The sequence below is a fragment of the Coregonus lavaretus genome, assembly GCF_964263955.1.
Source record: "Coregonus lavaretus genome assembly, chromosome: 10".
Lineage (NCBI taxonomy): Eukaryota > Metazoa > Chordata > Actinopteri > Salmoniformes > Salmonidae > Coregonus > Coregonus lavaretus.
Window position 1 is genome coordinate 9,734,783 of NC_139997.1, and position 26,134 is coordinate 9,760,916.

The 26,134-nt window shown below is 42.6% G+C and overlaps 1 protein-coding gene across 1 annotated transcript in view; it reads left to right on the forward strand.

The window, feature by feature from the left end:
• LOC311136492 (ADP-ribosylation factor-like protein 15) overlaps positions 1-26,134 on the forward strand; it is a 68,512-nt gene that overhangs the window by 27,977 nt on the left and 14,401 nt on the right. Inside the window, exon 4 of the mRNA XM_084170637.1 lies at positions 2,502-2,710. Coding sequence (XP_084026763.1) covers positions 2,502-2,710 — 209 coding nt within the window. The remainder of the gene's footprint in view (positions 1-2,501; positions 2,711-26,134) is intronic.

Sequence of the window (26,134 nt, forward strand, 5' to 3'; positions counted from 1 at the left end):
ACTGCACTTGAAGAAACTTTCAAAGTTCTTGAAATGTTCCGTATTGACTGACCTTCACGTCTTAAAGTAATGATGGACTGTCGTTTCTCTTTGCTTATTTGAGCTGTTCTTGCCATAATATGGACTTGGTCTTTTGCCAAATAGGGCTATCTTCTGTATACCCCCCCTACCTTGTCACAACACAACTGATTGGCTCGAACGCGTTAAGAAGGAAATAAATTAAAGAAATTAACTTTTAACAAGGCACACCTGTTAATTTAAATGCATTCCAGGTGACTACCTCATGAAGCTGGTTGAGGGAATGCCAAGAGTGTGCAAAGCTGTCATCACGGGTGGCTATTTGAAGAATCTCAAATATAAAATATATTTTAATTTGTTTAACACTTTTTTGGTTTCTACATGATTCCATATGTGTTATTTCATCGTTTTGATGACTTTACTATTATTCTAAAATGTAAAAAATTGAAAAAATTAAGAAAAACCCTTGATGAATGAGCAGGTGTGTCCAAACTTTTGACTGGTAGTGTACATACATACATGTGTATATAAACAGAGAGGGAGATGAACACACACAATAGCCAATGGTCTTATATGAGAGAATGGGAGCCTTGCTGATTGCTTAATAGCCTGTAAAAGACGACGTTTGAACATTGGTTTCAACATTATTTCTCAGGCCATAATAGTGATGGATAGCCAAGCTCTTATGCTTGGCAGATTTTTCAGCATCTGTTCTTGAGCAATAGATTCATCTTGATAATGCGGTCTAGTTAAGACTTAACGTCCTACCCACCCCCACCCCCCCACAACCCCTATTCCCCCCACTCAATTATTTGAGGTGTTTTGATACGTAATAGTTCATCTGTAAGCTGTTTCAGCTCAAACTCCCACGCAATATTACTCAATGTTTTGAGCAGGCATATTGGTCGAGTTGGGGAGTGGAGGTTTTAATGGATTCTCAGAGAGAGTGGTAGGCTAATCGTCTGTAAACACTTGTAATGAGGGGCGGAGTCAGCCTGGATCGTATTCATTAGAGCAAAATGTTTTAAAGCGCTTTGCAATGGAAAATGAAAACAAACGTTTCTTATTGGACAAGTTCAGGTAGCCCCTCCCTGTTTTCAGTCTGTTTTCCTCCATTTGATTCCCTAATGAATAACACCCTGATGAGAGATGACGGTGGGCGTGGTCAAATTACAGTCAGGTCCACTTTTCCTATAGCCCCAGAGATGGAAGAGTTAAACCATGGCCTCTTCCTCTTAGATTTCAGAAAAATAAGTGGTTGTTTTTCCAGCCACACTCAGTGAGAGTAATTTAACAAAGGGGGACCTGATAATGGACCTTGTTCATACGAGGTTGTGGTTCTATTCCCCCTCTCTGTCACTCACGCTAACCAAAGCCATGCCTTGCCTGGTGAGCCTTTTGTACCCCCAAATTGCTGTGCAGAAAAGAAACCATATGTTTATTGTAAAAGAAAGTTCATTTGAACTGTGCTGTAGAGTGGCTCTCACAGGGAACTGCTTTAATGTGCTCTGAGTTGTTTCTGCTTTAAAGATAATTGTTGTGTGTGTCCCGAATGGCACCCTATTCCCTATACAGTGCACTACTTTTGACCAGGATCTGATAGGGGTCTGGTCAAAAGTAGTGCACTATACAGGGAATAGTGTTCCATTTGGGACGCAACCTTTTTTTGTGTTGAACACTTCATTTAGACAGACGTGTTGTTTTCCCACTGGCCCCCAGCGCAACAGAGCAGAAGGCTAAAAGTTGGCAGTCCTGAAGTCTTAAAAACACAATGCAATATCCACAAAGATCTTATGAAAGGAGGGTAGAAGCATTTGCAAAATGCTCTCCAGACGTGTTCCAATTGAAACGATGTTGAAATTCATTGTATTTTTCCCCTTTTCTTGCTGGAGGTCTCTGTTGCTCATAGGTATCCATTTTATTTGCTGGATTATCAACCTACAATTGAATTATGTAGAACGAGCCTCTTGAAGTTGAGGTTCAAAAGCCAGATTCGTTGCAGAAAAATGTGACTGGCACTAAAATATTGTAATAGCTTGTGACAGTGTGTTATAATTTGAAATCATACTGGAACCAGTGCCAAGAGAACATGTGTGTGTGTTTTCATATTATGTGTGTGTGTATATGTGTATAGCATGTGTAGCGGCATGTCTATCAATTGAAGGAGCTGATTTAATTGAGGTATTTGAACTGGTGGTACTACTAATTGTGTGTGCGTGTGGGGCGTCAGTGTGTGGGTGCGTCCGTCAGTGTGCGTCTGTTTGTGTGTGTCTGCGTTCGTCCGTCTGTGCGTTTGTCTGTCTGTGTTTGTGTGTGCGTGCGTCCGTCCGTCAGTGTGCATGTGCGTCTGTTTGTGTGTGTGTGTGTGTGTTCTGTGCGTTTGTCCGTCTGTGTTTGTGTGTGCTTGCGGACGTCCGTCTGTGTGTGTGTGTGTGAACGTCCATCCCTGTGTCCGCGTACATCCGGCTGTCTTTTTTCTCCAGGAGCAGACTCGATAAAGAAGTACTGGTCGCGGTACTACCAGGGTTCCCAGGGGGTGGTGTTCATTCTGGACAGCGCCTCCACAGACGAGGACCTGGAGATGGCCCGCACTGAGCTCCACTCTGCCCTGCAGCACCCCCAGCTCTGCACCCTGCCCTTTCTCATACTGGCCAACCACCAGGACAAACCTGCCGCTCGCACCACACAGGAGGTAGGCCGAACGCACACACAAGCGCACACACACTAGTAATGCGTGGGTTGACTCATAACCCGCAGTCCTTGCGGTTATATCCGCAGTGCCGTCGGGTTTAGGGTCAAGAAATATTTTGTGTGGATGAAGGGCGGGCGGGTTGAATAAAGACAAAACCATAAATGTATCATTTTTGTGCAATTCATATCTATAGGCTACATTGAGGTTTATCTTTCATTCTTTTTATCTGGCGTTAGTGTGTAAGCCTGAGCTTTAGGGCCTCACTGCACAAGTGCCAAATACTCGCCAATGGCCAAATGTTTTGGGAACATGGCCAGAAAAAGTTAACATTGATCCACTGAGTCAAAAAGGACAATGTCAGAGTTTAATTCAATACGAGAAAAGCTGTGAAATGAAGAGTTTAAAATCTAAAGAAGGGAGGACCAGAACAATAGCCTGTTTGGGAAAGATGTTATGTGTGAGGCGCTATACAAATTCGACAGTCACAAGACTGGAACTTTCTTTAGGTACTTTTTTGCCCTTTTTCTCCCCAATTGGTAGTTACAGTCTTGTCTCATCGCTGGAACTTCCGTACGGAGTCGGGAGAGGCGAAGGTCGAGAGCCATGCGTCCTCCAAAACACGACCCCGCCAAGCCGCACTGCTCGCTTAACCTGGAAGCCAGCCGCACCAATGTGTCGGAGGAAACACTGTACAGCTAGCGACCTTAGTCGGTGTTCATGCGCCCGGCCCGCCACAAGGAGTCGCTAGAGTGCGATGGGACAAGGACATCCCGTCCGGCCTTCCCTAACCCGGACGACGCTGGGCCAATTGTGTGCCGCCTCATGGGTCTCCCGGTCGCGGCCGGCTGCGACACAGCCTGGGGTTGAACCAAGGTCTGTAGCGATGCAGTGCCTTAGACCGCTGTGCCACTCGGGAGGCCCAAAAGGTGCTATCTTTATCAGCATCATAAATGCTGATTTATATTTCAACCACATAAAATATGCATCCAAGCAAAAACTGAAATGTTATCAAAAACACGTTGGGTCGTTTTCACAGCTTTTAATTCCCTTAACTGGTCAAACTGATGTCATTTGGAAATGTTGCATGGAGTTATTGCATTTTCTACCAGGTCCCTAAATGTCTTCGCTGTGCGAGAGAAGCAGAGATGAAAGAGATCTTTGCCGATGTCAACTAGATTTTCACTTTAACACAAATAGCCGGGCGGTTGCGGATGGGTTGTTGACAATTGCCGGCAGGTGAACAGCTGACCCGCGCAACACACACACACACACACACACACACACACACAGACACACACACACCTGCTGCACACTCCGTACAGGAGGTAATAAACAATGATGGCTATAAATGCTATAGATTATGGTATAATACTTGTAATAGAATGTATATCGATGGCAAATGATAGACTAGTGTCCTGTCCAGGGGGTGTAATTGTACATCAAGCTACCTCACGCTACAGAAACAGGAGATAGGCTCCTGCCCTATGGGCTGTTCTGTCTCAGACAGGGCAATTTATGGTAACAATGCAACACTGACATACAAACTAACACCAACCCTGGGCCTGGGGATGTAGCTTCACACCCAAGTAGACCAATTATGGTAACATGACACTCAGACACTGGCCTCTTTATGCACATCCTTTCCCACCTTTTGAATCCAAACGGACAAGGAATGCCTAACACCATGTCCAGCAGGCTAAATTGTACACATGACGTCTCAATGATTTGGGTTTTCTGGTTGAGCAGACGTCACGTAACCAGATTGCAATCAGGTAAAGACATCTTCCCCATACAACCAGTATACAACCTGCCTATGGGGTGATGAAAGACGCGATAATGACAACGGCACTCCAACCAGTTCTGCCTGCTGGGTAAAGGCCAATAGACAGACACCATTTAGAGCTCTAATGTACCTGACCTGCTCTAACGTCTGGTTGAGATAACCAAATTACAATCAGATAAAGACAATCTAATCATACAATCAATATATGTCACCCTGACCATGAGGTCGCCCTGACCATGAGGTCGCCCTGACCATGAGGTCATCCCTATCACAGTGGGTCAGGCTGTCATCATGGATACCACACCAGAGTTGTTTTAAGGTTAGCCGTGCTCATGCGAACTAAACTTTTTGAAGCAGCTGTCCGTTAACCTGTTTATTTTAAACAGCCGGTAAATGGTAATTGTATTACAACCTCAGCTGTGGCCGGGGGCTGGCTTTGTGGGCTTGCTGTGTTTTAGTTTCAACAACAAATAGAATTTGGTATTGTAGCTAGGTGTTTGTTTGCAACACTCAGGTATGTGAAACCTGTGTAGTCCAGCAGTTAGTGGTACGGATCCCGGAATACATTTATAACTAGAGTCGTAATGGGTGTGGATTTGGATTTGCATCAAACAACTTCCTTTCTGACTCACACTCTCTCCTACCTTTACTGTCTCCTCTTCACTGTCCTATCCCCCCCCCCCCCTCCCAAGGTCTGTGAGGTTAAAATGATGTCTCGTGTACTCTCCTGTAGTTTCAGGTAGGTGACTGGAGAGTTCTCATATTGACCTGAGCTAAAAACTAATCACAACAAACCAGCAGTAAAAGTTCTGGCCCAAGTTGTAAACAGGATGTACGTTCCTTGTCCCTGTCTATGTCCCAAATGATACCCTATTCCCTATAGAGCCCAGTGGGCTCTGGTCAAAAGTAGTGCACTATATAGGGTACCATTTAGGACGTAACCCCTGTCTGTCTCAGTCACTCGTCTCTGTCACAAATAGCTTAATGTTATTTTGTTTTAATGGATTCACTTTATCAGCTTGCACTCAAAAGACTGTATGAGACTGGGATGGGAACACAGTATTCCTGACCTGCAGCCTGTCTGTCTCAACCCCTAACCAGACCTGCAGCCTGTCTCAACCCCTAACCAGACCTGCAGCCTGTCTCAACCCCTAACCAGACCTGCAGCCTGTCTCAACCCCTAACCAGACCTGCAGCCTGTCTCAACCCCTAACCAGACCTGCAGCCTGTCTCAACCCCTAACCAGAGGTGCAGCCTGTCTCAACCCCAAACCAGACCTGCAGCCTGTCTCAACCCCAAACCAGACCTGCAGCCTGTCTCAACCCCTAACCAGACCTGCAGCCTGTCTCAACCCCTAACCAGAGGTGCAGCCTGTCTCAACCCCTAACCAGAGGTGCAGCCTGTCTCAACCCCTAACCAGAGGTGCAGCCTGTCTCAACCCCTAACCAGAGGTGCAGCCTGTCTCAACCCCTAACCAGAGGTGCAGCCTGTCTCAACCCCTAACCAGAGGTGCAGCCTGTCTCAACCCCTAACCAGACCTGCAGCCTGTCTCAACCCCTAACCAGAGGTGCATGTGTTTTCTGTCATCTTTAACACTATACTATCTTTAACACTATACTATCTTTAACACTATACTATCTTTAACACTATACTATCTTTAACACTATCATCTTTTACATGTTCTTCATCATAATGTACTTTTTTCTGAGGCTTGGGGTGGTTCTTCCCCCATTGTGGGGTGGAAGTAGATCAAGTTTAAATGGAATGCACTCTAGGTGTGTAGTTTGTAGTGTGAAGAGTGTTGAAATTCCTAATGTGTGTGCTTGCGGCACGTGTGAACGTGTGTGTGTGTGTGTGTGTGGTTACCTCCTGTGTGTTTGCATGTGTGTGCGTGCATGTGCACACTGCAGTCCACTTCACAACATGGTGAAATGGGTCTGTAGACGGCAATATTGGATGGAGTATCCTGAGCACATGATTACATTAGAAGCAGATTGGGGTGTGTGTGTGTGTGTGTGTGTGCGTGACGTGTGCGTGACATGTATGTCTGCGTGTGTGTGAGCACGTGTGCGTGCGTGTGTACTGTGTGTGTAACTAGCGAAGACATGGGGGCCAGTGGCTTGTTCACTGTTCCATGTGATACTTGAGGGGGATAATGATGATGGATTATCTGGCTGGCTCAGAACATGTCAACTTGGAGCAGCCGTTTTGATAATGTGTTTGTGTCCAACATTACTGCCTGCTGGTTGTTGGGCAGTATAGTATTGTTTTGTGTAGCGCTGCTGTGGCTGCCTGACAGACAAGGCAAGCACTTCATTGAATCATGGTCCTCTGGTTGACTTTTGTAACTAGATTTGTTCTAGGGGGAAATTATTTTAGTATTAGAGGTCAAATGAGCTTGAGTAAGCTCTCTTTCACTCCCTGTCTTTGGGATCTGTTCTTGAAATGTCCAAGCCCATAACAGTTTGATGACCAGTAGTTATGGATGGGGGATGTAGATATATTGTATGTAGGCTGTAGGTGAAGCTATAGTGGGGTTCACACGGTCCAGGGTCTCACTCCACCTCTATCAGGCAGGGTAGCCTGTGTCCAGGGGTAGCCTATTTCTCAATAGTCTAAAGTGTCTCCCTCTCCTCACCTCATCTCCTTCAACTGCACTGATCTGAAAGAACTGACTAGGTGAAAGACAGTCTAATGATGACCTGTCAAGTCTTTTCCAATTAGTGCAGATGACGGGGAGGAGACGAGGAGAGGAAGACACTGTAGACTATTGAGATGGAGCCCAGGGCCGGTTGCATAAAACATCTTAAGTGTTTTCCTTAAGGATTTACAATAAGGAATCATTTCCCCTTACCTAAGGGAATTTGTTGAAGGGTGTTGCATAGAGCCCCTCAAACATTTTTCCTTAAGTAAGGACATACTTAAGGGGTTTTACAGTAGTATGAAGGCATGTATGGCAGAAAGAGTCTCTGGTTACCATGGAGATTACCTGATTGACTGACAGCATCTCATCAAAGAGATCACATTTATTTTGGGAGATGGCAAAATAGAACTTCTACATTCAAGACAGGAGAAACAAATTGATTTAGAAGATAATACATTTTTACCTTTTTCTCAACTTGTTTCTATTACTTTCTAGCAGATCAAGCTAACTTACAGATAAGGTAGCTTGCTAGCCAGCTAGCTTTGTAGCCATGGATTGCGCAACTTCCATTGTTTAGCTAAGTAGCTAGCTAGTAGCTATACATCTAGCTAGCTGGTTGATGTTTTGCTTTTGCAACCAGAGCAGAGGAAAGCAACATTCACCTCCACAAATGCTGTTTACGTTGATATCCATACTGAATGAAGCACTTAAGGGACCTCATGGGCACCCTTAACTTTTTCACTTAATTTGAGGGGGACATTCCCTTTAAACAGACAGACAGAAACACACACTATTTTCCCTTCAGCTCCCATTCATCCTGACATGCTGCTTAGTTCTTTATCATGGAGTTGTTAACTCTGCAGAGAGCCAGAGAGAGATTGCAGACAGACACACTTTTTAGTTTAGTCATGAAGGAGAGCGAAGCCAGGCCATTAATAAGGAGAGGGCCTATCATAGAGCTAGGCGATCATGACAAAAATCCATATCACAAAAAATTGCCTGAATTGATGTGATAACGATAAATAGAATGATACGTTTATAACATTAAAAACCATAATTGTCTAAGCCGGGGGAGGGGATTCTACTAAACTCTGTGGAATTGTTTTAAGAAGATCATACCAAGGATAATTTAGCTATTTGATCGGCCCCTTGAAGTATAAAAATATAAAACAATTATTTGCAGATTTTTTTGGGGGGGCCTTACTGCTATTAGCCTATTCAAACGAATAACAGATTCACTACATGGAACAACAGATATTCCCCCAAAAAATGTAAATGAAAGTTTGTTCTGAAGTGTCTGTCCTATATCTGAGAGATATAAGACAGATGCGTAAACAACGTTTTCTTTTTAAATGTATTTTTAATTTAATTTAAATGTATCATGTATTTAATCCCTTATTTTTGGCACTAAACAGTCTCCATATATACTTCCATAAATGTTTCAACTGGTACAGGGGGACCTTCAGAAGAGTCCTATGAAGCCTGTGGGCGTCCTAGAGCAAAACAACCGACATGTATGTGTCCGTGAGAGTCGCACCTTTCCACAGAGGGGTTAGTGTGTAGCCCAAACGGTTCAGACGCTACAGACAGAAGTTGGCAGATCGGATGTACCAACTTCAGACAAGTCCCGTGACACTTGTGGAGGTCAGAGAGCGAAATGGAGGTCACCATCGTGTTCGTGAGAGTCTCATCTTTATAATAGTTTGTAGGCCAAACCGTTTTTTTATGATGCTATTATTAGATTTCCACAGGGTTAGGGACATCGACTCTAGGGGGTTAGAGTCGATGTCCGTGCCCCCGCGGATAGCTACAGTGAGGGAAAAAAGTATTTGATCCCCTGCTTATTTTATATACGTTTGCCCACTGACAAAGAAATGATCAGTCTATAATTTTAATGGTAGGTTTATTTGAACAGAGAGAGACAGAATAACAACAACAAAATCCAGAAAAACGCATGTAAAAAATGTTATAAATTGATTTGCATTTTAATGAGGGAAATAAGTATTTGACCCCCTCTCAATCAGAAAGATTTCTGGCTCCCAGGTGTCTTTTATACAGGTAACGAGCTGAGATTAGGAGCACACTCTTAAAGGGAGTGCTCCTAATCTCAGTTTGTTACCTGTATAAAAGACAGCTGTCCACAGAAGCAATCAATCAATCAGATTCCAAACTCTCCACCATGGCCAAGACCAAAGAGCTCTCCAAGGATGTCAGGGACAAGATTGTAGACCTACACAAGGCTGGAATGGGCTACAAGACCATCGCCAAGCATCTTGATGAGAAGGTGACAACAGTTGGTGCGATTATTCGCAAATGGAAGAAACACAAAAGAACTGTCAATCTCCCTCAGCCTGGGGCTCCATGCAAGATCTCACCTCGTGGAGTTGCAATGATCATGAGAACGGTGAGGAATCAGCCCAGAACTACACGGGAGGATATTGTCAATGATCTCAAGACAGGTGGGACCATAGTCACCAAGAAAACAATTGGTAACACACTACGCCGTGAAGGACTGAAATCCTGCAGCGCCCGCAAGGTCCCCCTGCTCAAGAAAGCACATATACAGGGCCGTCTGAAGTTTGCCAATGAACATCTGAATGATTCAGAGGAGAACTGGGTGAAAGTGTTGTGGTCAGATGAGACCAAAATTTAGCTCTTTGGCATCAACTCAACTCGCCGTGTTTGGAGGACGAGGAATGCTGCCTATGACCCCAAGAACACCATCCCCACGTCAAACATGGAGGTGGAAACATTATCCTTTGGGGGTGTTTTTCTGCTAAGGGTACAGGACAACTTCACCGCATCAAAGGGACGATGGACGGGGCCATGTACCGTCAAATCTTGGGTGAGAACCTCCTTCCCTCAGCCAGGGCATTGAAAATGGGTCGTGGATGGGTATTCCAGCATGACAACGACCCAAAACACACGGCCAAGGCAACAAAGGAGTGGCTCAAGAAGAAGCACATTAAGGTCCTGGAGTGGCCTAGCCAGTCTCCAGACCGTAATCCCATAGAAAATCTATGGCGGGAGCTGAAGGTTCGAGTTGCCAAACGTCAGCCTCGAAACCTTAATGACTTGGAGAAGATCTCTAAAGAAGAGTGGAACAAAATCCCTCCTGAGATGTGTGCAAACCTGGCGGCCAACTACAAGAAACGTCTGACCTCTGTGATTGCCAACAAGGGTTTTTCCACCAAGTACTTCCACCAAGTATTTCCCTCATTAAAATGCAAATCAATTTATAACATTTTTGACATTCGTTTTTCTGGATTTTTTTGTTGTCATTCTGTATTTCACTGTTCAAATAAACCTACCATTTAAATTATAGACTGATCATGTCTTTGTCAGTGGGTAAACTTACAAAATCAGCAGGGGATCAAATACTTTTTTCCCTCACTGTAATTATCATAATACAAAAATCCCCATTAAAATCTCAGTTTAAGATAGAGATATCTGGGGGGGTTTTGCATTCGATGCGTCTCAATCCAGCGCATCGAGTGACGCAGCGGTCTAAGGCACTGTATCTTAGTGCTTGAGGTGTCACTACAGACCCCCTGGTTCGATTCCAGGCTGTATCACAACCGGCCTTGATTGGGAGTCCCATAGGGCGGCGCACAATTGGCCCAGCGTCGTCCGGGTTTGGCTGGTGTAGGCCGTCATTGTAAATAATAATTTATTCTTAACTGACTTGCCTAGTTAAATAAAGGTAAAATAAATAAAAAATAAATAAAATAAAATCCGCCGATGCCGCACTTCTGCGGTGAAAGGTGACAGAGCTAGAGCGGTGTTTGTCAGACCATGAGACATCCCAAAATCGATCTTCTCTCAAAATTGTCTGTAGCGTCCGAACGTTTTTAAATGTTTTATATGATCCTTTAAACTACTACTACTATACTGAACAAAAATATAAACGCAACATGCAAAATCTTTACGATTTTACTGAGTTCATATAAGGAAATCAGTCAATTAAAATACATTCATTAGGCCCTAATCTATGGATTTCACATGACTGGGAATATAGATATGCATCTGTTGGTCACAGTAGGGGCATGGATCAGAAAACCAGTCAGTATCTGGTGTGACCACCATTTGCCTCATGCAGCACGACACATCTCCTTCGCATAGCGTTGGTCAGGCTGTTGACTGTGGCCTGTGGAATGTTGTCCCACTCCTCTTCAATGGCTGTGCGAAGTTGCTGGATATTGCCGGGAACTGGAACACACTGTCGTATACGTCGTTTGAGAGCATCCAAAACATGCACAATGGGTGACATGTCTGGTTAGTATGCAGGCCATGGAAGAACTGAGACATTTTCAGCTTCCAGGAATTGTGTACAGATCCTTGCGACATGGGGCCGTCCATTATCATGCTGAAACTTGAGGTGATGGCAGCGGATGAATGGCACGACAATGGGCCTCAGGATCTTTTTTAAGGTTTTTGTGCATACGGACAATTTCTGGGATCTTTTATTTCAGCTCATGAAACATTGAACCAACACTTTACATGTTGTGTTTATATTTTTGTTCACTATAGATTGATGGTTGGAGCCATCAATTGTCCCATTAACAATCAGCCATATTAGGAAACTAATTTAAAACTTCACATTTCTCTAGTATATCGTAATGAATGATATCAGCAAAATGCCTGCGATAAGTGATCGGTATGGTCGGTGTCGATAATTCTCGGTTTATCGTCCCAGCTCTAGCCGATCAGTGCAGAGGAAGTGAACCTTTTTGTTTTCTGCAGTGTGCTTCCATAGGCCATCACAGGTTGAATGATGTTGATGTTGTGCCCTTCCTTTGAATGAACAGTATGGCTCTTGACAAGACTATTTAGACTTCACATAGTTGAATTTTCATTTCCATCTTAATTCAGTGTGGGTTGTTATGGTAAAACTAGTCAAGATTTATTTTAACACTACAGTGAAATAGACTGATGCATTAGTTTGCAGTATAAATGTTGTTTCAGTGGTGTTTTCACATACAGTGCCTTCAGAAAGTATTCACACCCCTTGTCATGTGAATTTCTATCTCTAATTCAACCTAAGCTTGAATCATTACCAGAGGTTGTAAGGCTCTGGTTTTAATCATCAATGATTCAAGGTCCATAACCACGAAGAAGGATTTTTTGTATGTTTATTCATGGAGAGCTCTGGCGCCAAAGACACAAACATACGATTTTATACCTCCTGAACTTGACTCCTCCCACCTTTAGGTGGCTTTATCTAAACAGTTTCCGCCTTCCCCTTCACCCTTGAATGTTTAGTACCGCCCCCTCTGTTAGTGGGTTGACACTACATGATAATTCTAACATTTATACTGTATTTGGGGTGAAATCCTTTAGTCATTATTCTTAAAATCCAAATTAATCTAACACCCCTTGACTTTTTCCACATTTTGTTTCGTTACAGCCTGAATTTTTAATGGATTACATTTTGTTCTTGTCACCAGCCTATACACAATATCCCATAATGTCCAAAGTGGAATTAAGTTATTTATTTATTTTTTACAAATTAATAAAAAATGAAAACCTGAAATGTCTTGAGTCAATAAGTATTCAACCCCTTTGTTATGGCAAGCCTAAATAAGTTCAGGAGTAAAAATGTGCTTAACATGTCACATAATACGTTGCATGGACTCACTCTGTGTGCAATAATAGAGTTTAACATGACTTTTGAATGATTTCCTCATCTCTGTACCCCACACATACAATTATATGTAAGGTCCCTCAGTTGAGCAGAGAATTTCAAACACAGATTCAACCACAAAGACCAGGGAGGTTTTCCAATGCCTTGCAAAGAAGGGCACCTATTGAATATCCCTTTGAGCATGGTGAAGTTATTAATTACATTTTGGATGGTGTATCAATACACCCAGTCACTACAAAGATATAGGCGTCCTTCCTAACTCAGTTGCCGGAGAGGAAGGAAACCGCTCAGGGATTTCACCATGCAGCCAATGGTGACTTTAAAACAGTTACAGAGTTAAGTGGCTGTGATAGAAAACTGAGGATGGATCAACAACATTGTAGTTACTCCACAATACTAAACTAATTGACAGAGTGAAAAGAAGGAAGCCTGTACAGAATAAAAATATTCCAAAACATGCCTCCTGTTTGCAGTGAGGCACTAAAGTAAAACTGCAAAGAATTTGCCAAAGAAATTAACTTTTTTTTTTGATAAAAATTTACAGAATAGAGCTAAGCACAGGCAAAATCCTAGATGAAAACTTGGCTCAGTCTGCTTTCCAACAGACACTGGGAGACAAATTCACCTTTCAGCAGGACAATAACCTAAAACACAAGGCCTGGAGTAGCTCACCAAGACAACATTGAATGTTCCTGAGTGGCCTAGTTAGTCTTGAAAATCTATGGCAAGACTTGAAAATGGCTGTCTAGTAATGTTCAACAACCAACTTGACAGAGCTTGAAGAATTTAAAAAATAATAATGTACAAATATTGTATAATCCAGATGTGCAAAGCTCTTAAAGACAGTATGTAAACATTATTAACATTATGTGGTCCTCTGTAGCTCAATTGGTAGAGCATGGCGCTTGTAACGCCAGGGTAGTGGGTTCGATCCCCGGGACCAACCATACATAAACATTTATGCACACATGACTGTAAGTCGCTTTGGATAAAAGCGTCTGCGAAATGGCATATAATAATAATAATAATTATTATTATTATTAAAGTGACCAGTGTTCCATTATTAAAGTGACCAGTGTTCCATTATTAAAGTGACCAGTGTTCCATTATTAAAGTGACCAGTGTTCCATTATTAAAGTGACCAGTGTTTCAGGTCTATGTACATAGGCAGCAGCCTCTAAGGTGCATGGTTGAGTAACCGGGTGGTAGTCGACTAGTGATGGTGACTGAAGCTCAGGGCAGGGTACTGGGCGGAGGACGGCTAGTGGTGACTATTTAACAGATAGAAGGTGTTTTTAAGTCTCTCGGTCCCAGCTTTGATGCACATGTACTGACCTCGCCTTCTGGAAGATAGCAGGTCATGCCATGGCTTGGGTGGCTGAGGTCCTTGATTATCCCTGCGGTTGTGGACTGTGCAGTTGTCGTACCAGCTGGTGATATAGCCCAACAGGATGCTCTCAGTGGTGCATCTGTAAAAGTTTGTGAGGGTAAAATCTGTAAAAGGGGCACCAACCTCACACAGAGACACATACACAGCTCTCCCTCGCCCTCCAGTTGGAAAATCTGACCATAACTCCATCCTCCTGATTCTTGCTTACAAGCAAAAACTAAAACAGGAAGTACCAGTGACCGCACTCAAAGAGTACTCAATACGGAAGTGGTCCGATGAAGCGGATGCTAAGCTACAAAACTTTTTCGCTAGCACAGACTGGAATATGTTCTGGGATTCATCCAATGGCATTGAGGAGTTTACCACATCAGTCACCGGCTTCATTAATACAGTGAGGGAAAAAAGTATTTGATCCCCTGCTGATTTTGTACATTTGCCCACTGACAAAGACATGATCAGTCTATAATTTTAATGGTAGGTTTATTTGAACAGTGAGAGACAGAATAACAACAAAAAAATCCAGAAAAACGCATGTCAAAAATGTTATAAATTGATTAGCATTTTAATGAGGGAAATAAGTATTTGACCCCTCTGCAAAACATGACTTAGTACTTGGTGGCAAAACCCTTGTTGGCAATCACAGAGGTCAGACGTTTCTTGTAGTTGGCCACCAGGTTTGCACACATCTCAGGAGGGATTTTGTCCCACTCCTCTTTGCAGATCTTCTCCAAGTCATTAAGGTTTCGAGGCTGACGTTTGGCAACTCGAACCTTCAGCTCCCTCCACAGATTTTCTATGGGATTAAGGTCTGGAGACTGGCTAGGCCACTCCAGGACCTTAATGTGCTTCTTCTTGACCCACTCCTTTGTTGCTTTGGCCGTGTGTTTTGGGTCATTGTCATGCTGGAATACCCATCCACTACCCATTTTCAATGCCCTGGCTGAGGGAAGGAGGTTCTCACCCAAGATTTGACGGTACATGGCCCCGTCCATCGTCCCTTTGATGCGGTGAAGTTGTCCTGTCCCCTTAGCAGAAAAACACCCCCAAAGCATAATGTTTCCACCTCCATGTTTGACGGTGGGGATGGTGTTCTTGGGGTCATAGGCAGCATTCCTCGTCCTCCAAACACGGCCAGTTGAGTTGATGCCAAAGAGCTCAATTTTGGTCTCATCTGACCACAACACTTTCACCCAGTTCTCCTCTGAATCATTCAGATGTTCATTGGAAAACTTCAGACGGGCATGTACAGTGATGGAAAAAAGTATTTGATCCCCTGCTGATGTTGGACATTTGCCCACTGACAAAGACATGATCAGTCTATAATTTTAATGGTAGGTTTATTTGAACAGTGAGAGACAGAATAACAACAAAAAAATCCAGAAAAATGCATGTCAAAAATGTTATAAATTGATTTGCATTTTAATGAGGGAAATAAGTATTTGACCCCTCTGCAAAACATGACTTAGTACTTGGTGGCAAAACCCTTGTTGGCAATCACAGAGGTCAGATGTTTCTTGTAGTTGGCCACCAGGTTTGCACACATCTCAGGAGGGATTTTGTCCCACTCCTCTTTGCAGATCTTCTCCAAGTCATTAAGGTTTCGAGGCTGACGTTTGGCAACTCGAACCTTCAGCTCCCTCCACAGATTTTCTATGGGATTAAGGTCTGGAGACTGGCTAGGCCACTCCAGGACCTTAATGTGCTTCTTCTTGAGCCACTCCTTTGTTGCTTTGGCCGTGTATTTTGGGTCATTGTCATGCTTGAATACCCATCCACGACCCATTTTCAATGCCCTGGCTGAGGGAAGGAGGTTCTCACCCAAGATTTGACGGTACATGGCCCCGTCCATAGTCCCTTTGATGTGGTGAAGTTGTCCTGTCCCCTTAGCAGAAACATTTCCCCAAAGCATAATGTTTCCACCTCCATGTTTGACGGTGGGGATGGTGTTCTTGGGTCATAGGCAGCATTCCTCCTCCTACAAACACGGCGAGTTGAGTTGATGCCAAAGAGCTCCATTTTGGTCTCATCTGACCACAACACTTTGACCCAGTTCTCCTCTGAATCATTCAGATGTTCATTGGCAAACTTCAGACGGGCATGTATATGTGCTTTCTTGAGCAGGGGGACCTTGCGGGCGCTGCAGGATTTCAGTCCTTCACGGCGTAGTGTGTTACCAATTGTTTTCTTGGTGACTATGGTCCCAGCTGCCTTGAGATCATTGACAAGATCCTCCCGTGTAGTTCTGGGCTGATTCCTCACCGTTCTCATGATCATTGCAACTCCACGAGGTGAGATCTTGCATGGAGCCCCAGGCCGAGGGAGATTGACAGTTATTTTGTGTTTCTTCTATTTGCGAATAATCGCACCAATTGTTGTCACTTTCTCACCAAGCTGCTTGGCGATGGTCTTGTAGCCCATTCCAGCCTTGTGTAGGTCTACAATCTTGTCCCTGACATCCTTGGAGAGCTCTTTGGTGTTGGCCATGGTGGAGATTTTGGAATCTGATTGATTGATTGCTTCTGTGGACAGGTGTCTTCTATACAGGTAACAAACTGAGATTAGGAGCACTCCCTTTAAGAGTGTGCTCCTAATCTCAGCTCGTTACCTGTATAAAAGACACCTGGGAGCCAGAAATCTTTCTGATTGAGAGGGGGTCAAATACTTATTTCCCTCATTAAAATACAAATCAATTTATAACATTTTTGACATGCGTTTTTCTGGATTTTTGACAGACAAACCATCAAACAGGCAAAGCGTCAATACAGAACCAAGGTTGAGTCCTACTACACCGTGACACGGCTTGCAACCTATTAAGAATTACAAAGGGAAACCCAGATGCGAGCTGTCCAGCGACGCAAGCCTACCAGACAAACTAAATACCTTCTATGCTCACTTAGAGGCTAGCAACACTGAACCATGTATGAGAGCACCTGCTGTTCCGGACGACTGCGTGATCACACTCTCCGTAGCCGATGTGAGTAAGTCCTTTAAACAGGTCAACATTTACAAGGCCACATGGCCAGGCGGATTACCAGGACGCATACTTGGAGCAGCTGAAAGTGTCTTCACTGACATTTTCAACCTCTCCCTGATCCAGTCTGTAATACCTACATGTTTCAAGCAGACCACCATAGTCCCTGTGCCCAAGAACTCCAAGGTAAACTGTCTAAATGACTATCGCCCCGTAGCACTCACATCTGTAGCCATGAAATGCTTTGAAAGGACCCACTACAATTCGCATACCTCCTCAACAGATCCACAGATGATGCGATCTCTATTGCACTCCACACTGCCCTTTCCCACCAGGACAAAAGGAACACCCCCAGGTGGTGAGGGTAGGCAACAAAACATCCGTCACACTGACCCTCAACACGGGGGCCCCTCAGGGGTGCGTGCTTAGGCCCCTCCTGTACTCCCTGTTTACCCACGACTGCGTGGCTGCTCACGACTCCAACACCACCATAAAGTTTGCAGACGACACAACGGTGGTAGGCCTGATCACAGACGACGATGAGACAGCCCACAGGGAGGAGGTCAGAGATCTGGCAGGACAACAACCTTTCCCTCAACGTCAGCAAGACAAAGGAGCTTATCGTGGACTACAGGAAACGGAGGGCCGAGTACTTCCCCATCCACATCGACGGGGCTGTAGTGGAATAGGTCGAGAGCTTCAAGTTCTTCGGTGTCCACATCACTAAGAAATTATCACGGTCCACACACACCAACACAGTCGTGAAGAGGGCACGACAACGCCTCTTCCTCCTTGCAACTGCTTGGCATTCGACCACAAGGCGCTACAGAGGTTAGTGCGTACAGCCTAGTACATCACTGGGGCCGAACTCCCTGCCATCCAGGACCTCTATACCAGGTGGTGTCAGAGGAAGGCCCTAACAATTGTCAAAGACTCCAGCCACCCAAGTCATAGACTGTTCTCTCTGCTACCACACGACAAGCGGTACCGATGCACCAAGTCTGGAACCAACAGGACCCTGAAACAGCTTCTACCCCCAAGCAATAAGACCACTAAATAGTTAGTCAGAGTATCTATTGGTTAGCCTAGTGGTTAAGAGCGTTGGATAAGTAACCGAAAGGTCGCTGGTTCGAATCCCGAACTGACTAGGTTAAAAATCTCTCGATGTGCCCTTGAGCAAGGCACTTAACCCTAATTGCTCCTGTAAGTTGCTCTGGATAAGAGCGTCTGTTAAATGACTAAAATGCACTAACTCTTTTGACTCATCACGAATGCTGCTGTTACTGTTTATTATTATCTGTCCTGTTGCCTAGTCACTTTTTCCCTACCTATATGTACATATCTACCGCAATTACCTCGTACACCTGCACATTGACTCGGTACTGGTTCCCAGTGCATATAGCCAAGTTATCGTTACTCATTGTGTATTTATTCCTTGTGTTATTATTTGTATATTATTTCACTTTTTTTCACTCTCTGCATTGTTGGGAAGGGCCCGCATTTCACCTGTTGTTTACAAAGCATGTGACAAATAAGATTTGATGATCAAAGGAAATTGGATGCACCTGAGCTCAATTTGGAGTGTCGTAGCATGGGGTTGTGAATACTTATGTAAATGAAATTTCTGTATTTCATTTTCAATAAGTTTTCAAAAATGTCTAAACATGTTTTCACTTCATCATTATGGGGTATTGTGTGTTGATGGGAGAGGGAAATGTTTTATTCAGGCTTGTAACACAACAAAATGTGGAATAAGTCAAGGGGTATGAATACTTTCTGAAGGCACTGTAATTCTCTGAGACATGATGAAGAGACAAATGCGTGAATGGATATTGTACCGTTTAGTACACGTAAGTCTGTAAATGTATATGCCACACACACAGCAGCAGTCTAGACAGTACTGGGTGCTACAATGGCAAGGTAGACGTGACACAGGTGGTGGTGGAGACGGCAACAAAAGGAGCCAATGAGTTCAGCAGACCTGGCCAGTGCCACCAGACACATCCCCTTTGTGTGACCTTTCCCGGCGCGGCGAGGTGACCTTTCTCCCAGAATGCTCTCTGCCAGCCTGTTGGGACGGGAGCGCCACACAATGGTGTCTGGACTCCTCTCCCCACTTTCTCCCCACTTTCTCTTACCCTCTCTCATTCTCCCCTCTCCCTCTTTCTCTTTCACTCTCTCGCTCTTTCTCTCTCTCTCTTTCCCTCTCTTGCTATCTTCCTCTCACTTTCTTTCACCCCCCTCTCTTTCTTTCTTTCTTTCTCTCTCTTTCTGTCCGTCTGTGAGACACACAACATGGCTTTTGTCTGCCGCCTTTCAAACACATCTTTCAATAAGAGGAGAGAAAATCTACAGCCCCCAAAACATCATATAATATGTTGATTGATTGAGGAAGAGCTCTCTTGCTTTTCTTTCTCTTTCTCTCTCTCTCTCTCTCTCTCTCTCTCTTTCTCTAAGTATGGATACTATTCACTTTGAGCAGTGCCTTTACACCAATATTCATCAGATAATGCTTTAGAATATCTTAGTTATTAACTCATTACTCTTAATAATAATAATAATAATAATAATACATGGGATTTAAAGCGCCTTTCAAGAAACCCAAGACACTGTACAGCAATGCCTTTCCTCTTAGACATCTGCAACAGTTTTAGGTTCAAAGGAAATGCTAGTATGTCTGATATGCTACAGTTCCAAGTATGAGCGACTAGGGAGAGAGGAAACAGCAGAAGATGGCTAGATGGATTGTTATCTGGATGATGTCTTCCTCTACTAGCAGCCCAATGTGTTGTGGGTTTCCTAGGCATCTGTCCCTATCAATCAGTCATAACTCCATTCGGTACAGATGCTGGGGAGGGATACTCTGTCTAGTGTCTACAGTGTTGTGGCGCAGCCGAGGTCATTTTATTATTCTTCTAAATTACCAGCCATCCAGATCGGGGACAGGAGGAGGGGTGAGACCCCAGCAGATTATTTTAAAGGAAAGGCATTGAGAGGGGGGGGGGGGGTAAATTACCTAAGAGAGTCAAGCCTGGGCTGGGTAGAGTTTAATCTGCCACTGGGGTTAGTTATTGAGAGGGTGGAGGCTTAAGGGCACGGCATCAATAATCAATGAGCAAAAGGCTTTGTTAATAATGAGGATAAGAGCAGAGCCTGTTTTATAATGAGGATGAGAGTAGAGCCTGTTTTATAATGAGGATGAGAGTAGAGTCTGTTTTATGAGGATGAGAGTAGAGCCTGTTTTATAATGAGGATGAGAGTAGAGCCTGTTTTATAATGAGGATGAGAGTAGAGCCTGTTTTATAATGAGGACGAGAGTAGAGCCTGTTTTATAATGAGGACGAGAGTAGAGCCTGTTTTATTATGAGGATGAGAGTAGAGCCTGTTTTATAATGAGGATGAGAGTAGAGCCTGTTTTAAAATGAGGATGAGAGTAGAGCCTGTTTTATAATGAGGATGAGAGTAGAGCCTGTTTTATAATGAGGATGAGAGTAGAGCCTGTTTTATAATGAGGATAAGAGTAGAGCCTGTTTTATAATGAGGATGAGAGTAGAGCCTGTTTTATAATGAGGATGAGAGTAGAGTCTGTTTTATGAGGATGAGAGTAGAGCCTGTTTTATAATGAGGATGAGAGTAGAGCCTGTTTTATAATGAGGATAAGAGTAGAGCCTGTTTTATAATGAGGATAAGAGCAGAGCTTGTTTTATAATGAGGATGAGAGTAGAGCCTGTTTTATAATGAGGATGAGAGTAGAGTCTGTTTTATAATGAGGATGAGAGTAGAGCCTGTTTTATAATGAGGATAAGAGTAGAGCCTGTTTTATAATGAGGATGAGAGCAGAGCTTGTTTTATAATGAGGATGAGAGTAGAGCCTGTTTTATAATGAGGATGACAGTAGAGCCTGTTTTATAATGAGGATGAGAGTAGAGCCTGTTTTATAATGAGGATAAGAGTAGAGCCTGTTTAATAATGAGGATGAGAGTAGAGTCTGTTTTATGAGGGTAAGAGCAGAGCCTGTTTTATAATGAGGATAAGAGTAGAGCCTTTTTTTAAATGAGGATGAGCTTAGAGCCTGTTTTATAATGAGGATGAGAGTAGAGCCCGTTTTATAATGAGGATGAGAGTAGAGCCTGTTTTATAATGAGGATAAGAGTAGAGCCTGTTTTATTATGAGGATGAGAGTAGAGCCTGTTTTATAATGAGGATGAGAGTAGAGCCTGTTTTATGAGGATGAGAGTAGAGCCTGTTTTAAAATGAGGATGAGAGTAGAGCCTGTTTAATAATGAGGATGAGAGTAGAGCGTGTTTTATAATGAGGATATGAGTAGAGCCTGTTTTAAAAGGAGGATGAGAGTAGAGCCTGTTATAATGAGGATATGAGTAGAGTCTGTTTTATAATGAGGATGAGAGTAGAGTCTGTTTTATAATGAGGGTAAGAGCATAGCCTGTTTTATGTGGATAAGAGTAGAGCCTGTTTTAAAATGAGGATGAGAGTAGAGCCTGTTTTATAATGAGGATAAGAGTAGAGCCTGTTTTATAATGAGGATGAGAGTAGAGTCTGTTTTATGAGGGTAAGAGCAGAGCCTGTTTTATAATTAGGATAAGAGTAGAGCCTTTTTAAAAATGAGGATGAGAGTAGAGCCTGTTTTATAATGAGGATGAGAGTAGAGCCCGTTTTATAATGAGGATCAGAGTAGAGCCTGTTTTATAATGAGGATAAGAGTAGAGCCTGTTTTATTATGAGAATGAGAGTAGAGCCTGTTTTATAATGAGGATAAGAGTAGAGCCTGTTTTATGAGGATGAGAGTAGAGCCTGTTTTATAATGAGGATGAGAGTATAGCCTGTTTTATAATGAGGATGAGAGTAGAGCCTGTTTTATAATGAGGATGAGAGTAGAGCCTGTTTTATAATGAGGATAAGAGTAGAGCCTGTTTTATAATGAGGATGAGAGTAGAGCCTGTTTTATAATGAGGATGAGAGTAGAGCCTGTTTTATAATGAGGATGAGAGTAGAGCCTGTTTTATAATGAGGATGAGAGTAGAGCCTGTTTTATGAGGATGAGAGTAGAGCCTGTTTTAAAATGAGGATGAAAGTAGAGCCTGTTTAATAATGAGGATGAGAGTAGAGCCTGTTTTATAATGAGGATATGAGTAGAGCCTGTTTTAAAAGGAGGATGAGAGTAGAGCCTGTTTTATAATGAGGATGAGAGTAGAGCCTGTTTTATAATGAGGATGAGAGTAGAGTCTGTTTTATGAGGATGAGAGTAGAGCCTGTTTTATAATGAGGATGAGAGTAGAGCCTGTTTTATAATGAGGATGAGAGTAGAGCCTGTTTTATAATGAGGACGAGAGTAGAGCCTGTTTTATAATGAGGACGAGAGTAGAGCCTGTTTTATTATGAGGATGAGAGTAGAGCCTGTTTTATAATGAGGATGAGAGTAGAGCCTGTTTTAAAATGAGGATGAGAGTAGAGCCTGTTTTATAATGAGGATGAGAGTAGAGCCTGTTTTATAATGAGGATGAGAGTAGAGCCTGTTTTATAATGAGGATAAGAGTAGAGCCTGTTTTATAATGAGGATGAGAGTAGAGCCTGTTTTATAATGAGGATGAGAGTAGAGTCTGTTTTATGAGGATGAGAGTAGAGCCTGTTTTATAATGAGGATGAGAGTAGAGCCTGTTTTATAATGAGGATGAGAGTAGAGCCTGTTTTATAATGAGGACGAGAGTAGAGCCTGTTTTATTATGAGGATGAGAGTAGAGCCTGTTTTATAATGAGGATGAGAGTAGAGCCTGTTTTATAATGAGGACGAGAGTAGAGCCTGTTTTATAATGAGAACGAGAGTAGAGCCTGTTTTATAATGAGGACGAGAGTAGAGCCTTTTTTATTATGAAGATGAGAGTAGAGCCTGTTTTATAATGAGGATGAGAGTAGAGCCTGTTTTAAAATGAGGATGAGAGTAGAGCCTGTTTTATAATGAGGATGAGAGTAGAGCCTGTTTTATAATGAGGATGAGAGTAGAGCCTGTTTTATAATGAGGATAAGAGTAGAGCCTGTTTTATAATGAGGATGAGAGTAGAGCCTGTTTTATAATGAGGACATGAGTAGAGCCTGTTTTAAAATGAGGATGAGAGTAGAGCCTGTTTTATAATGAGGATAAGAGTAGAGCCTGTTTTATAATGAGGATAAGAGCAGAGCTTGTTTTATAATGAGGATGAGAGTAGAGCCTGTTTTATAATGAGGATGAGAGTAGAGTCTGTTTTATAATGAGGATGAGAGTAGAGCCTGTTTTATAATGAGGATAAGAGTAGAGCCTGTTTTATAATGAGGATGAGAGCAGAGCTTGTTTTATAATGAGGATGAGAGTAGAGCCTGTTTTATAATGAGGATGACAGTAGAGCCTGTTTTATAATGAGGATGAGAGTAGAGCCTGTTTTATAATGAGGATAAGAGTAGAGCCTGTTTAATAATGAGGATGAGAGTAGAGTCTGTTTTATGAGGGTAAGAGCAGAGCCTGTTTTATAATGAGGATAAGAGTAGAGCCTTTTTTTAAATGAGGATGAGCTTAGAGCCTGTTTTATAATGAGGATGAGAGTAGAGCCCGTTTTATAATGAGGATGAGAGTAGAGCCTGTTTTATAATGAGGATAAGAGTAGAGCCTGTTTTATTATGAGGATGAGAGTAGAGCCTGTTTTATAATGAGGATGAGAGTAGAGCCTGTTTTATGAGGATGAGAGTAGAGCCTGTTTTAAAATGAGGATGAGAGTAGAGCCTGTTTAATAATGAGGATGAGAGTAGAGCCTGTTTTATAATGAGGATATGAGTAGAGCCTGTTTTAAAAGGAGGATGAGAGTAGAGCCTGTTATAATGAGGATATGAGTAGAGTCTGTTTCATAATGAGGATGAGAGTAGTGTCTGTTTTATAATGAGGGTAAGAGCATAGCCTGTTTTATGAGGATAAGAGTAGAGCCTGTTTTAAAATGAGGATGAGAGTAGAGCCTGTTTTATAATGAGGATAAGAGTAGAGCCTGTTTTATAATGAGGATGAGAGTAGAGTCTGTTTTATGAGGGTAAGAGCAGAGCCTGTTTTATAATTAGGATAAGAGTAGAGCCTTTTTAAAAATGAGGATGAGAGTAGAGCCTGTTTTATAATGAGGATGAGAGTAGAGCCCGTTTTATAATGAGGATCAGAGTAGAGCCTGTTTTATAATGAGGATAAGAGTAGAGCCTGTTTTATTATGAGAATGAGAGTAGAGCCTGTTTTATAATGAGGATAAGAGTAGAGCCTGTTTTATGAGGATGAGAGTAGAGCCTGTTTTATAATGAGGATGAGAGTATAGCCTGTTTTATAATGAGGATGAGAGTAGAGCCTGTTTTATAATGAGGATGAGAGTAGAGCCTGTTTTATAATGAGGATAAGAGTAGAGCCTGTTTTATAATGAGGATGAGAGTAGAGCCTGTTTTATAATGAGGATGAGAGTAGAGCCTGTTTTATAATGAGGATGAGAGTAGAGCCTGTTTTATAATGAGGATGAGAGTAGAGCCTGTTTTATGAGGATGAGAGTAGAGCCTGTTTTAAAATGAGGATGAAAGTAGAGCCTGTTTAATAATGAGGATGAGAGTAGAGCCTGTTTTATAATGAGGATATGAGTAGAGCCTGTTTTAAAAGGAGGATGAGAGTAGAGCCTGTTATAATGAGGATATGAGTAGAGTCTGTTTTATAATGAGGATGAGAGTAGAGTCTGTTTTATAATGAGGGTAAGAGCAGAGCCTGTTTTATGAGGATAAGAGTAGAGCCTGTTTTAAAATGAGGATGAGAGTAGAGCCTGTTTTATAATGAGGATGAGAGTAGAGCCTGTTTTATAATGAGGATGAGATTAGAGCCTGTTTTATAATGAGGATGAGAGTAGAGCCTGTTTTATAATGAGGATGAGAGTAGAGCCTGTTTTATGAGGATGAGAGTAGAGCCTGTTTTATTATGAGGATGAGAGTAGAGTCTTTTATAATGAGGACGAGAGTAGAGCCTGTTTTATTATGAGGATGATAGTAGAGCCTGTTTTATTATGAGGATGAGAGTAGAGCCTGTTTTATAATGAGGATGAGAGTAGAGCCTGTTTTATGAGGATGAGAGTAGAGCCTGTTTTATTTTGAGGATGAGAGTAGAGCCTGTTTTAAAATGAGGATGAGAGTAGAGCCTGTTTTATTTTGAGGATGAGAGTAGAGCCTGTTTTATTATGAGGATGAGAGTAGAGTCTGTTTTATAATGAGGACGAGAGTAGAGCCTGTTTTATAATGAGGATGAGAGTAGAGCCTGTTTTATTATGAGGATGAGAGTAGAGCCTGTTTTATAATGAGGATGAGAGTAGAGTCTGTTTTATAATGAGGACGAGAGTATAGCCTGTTTTATAATGAGGATAAGAGCAGATCCTGTTTTAAAATGAGGATGAGAGTAGAGCTTGTTTTATAATGAGGATGAGAGATGAGCCTGTTTTATAATGAGGATGAGAATAGAGCCTGTTTTATAATGAGGATAAGAGTAGAGCCTGTTTTATTATGAGGATGAGAGTAGAGCCTGTTTTATAATGAGGATGAGAGTAGAGCCTGTTTTATAATGAGGATGAGAGTAGAGCCTGTTTTATAATGAGGATGAGAGTAGAGCCTGTTTTATAATGAGGATGAGAGTAGAGCCTGTTTTATAATGAGGATGAGAGTAGAGCCTGTTTTATAATGAGGATGAGAGTAGAGCCTGTTTTATAATGAGGATGAGAGTAGAGCCTGTTTTATAATGAGGATGAGAGTAGAGCTTGTTTTATAATGAGGATGAGAGTAGAGCCTGTTTTATAATGAGGATGAGAGTAGAGCCTGTTTTACAAAGAAAATCCCTGCTTGCGGACTACCAAAAGCGATGAGTGAAAGTGTTATTTCTAAGGGACTGCCATGACAGGTTGCCTTGCCTTGTTGTCTTGGGCTTCAGACGGAGAATGTGTTGTCACTG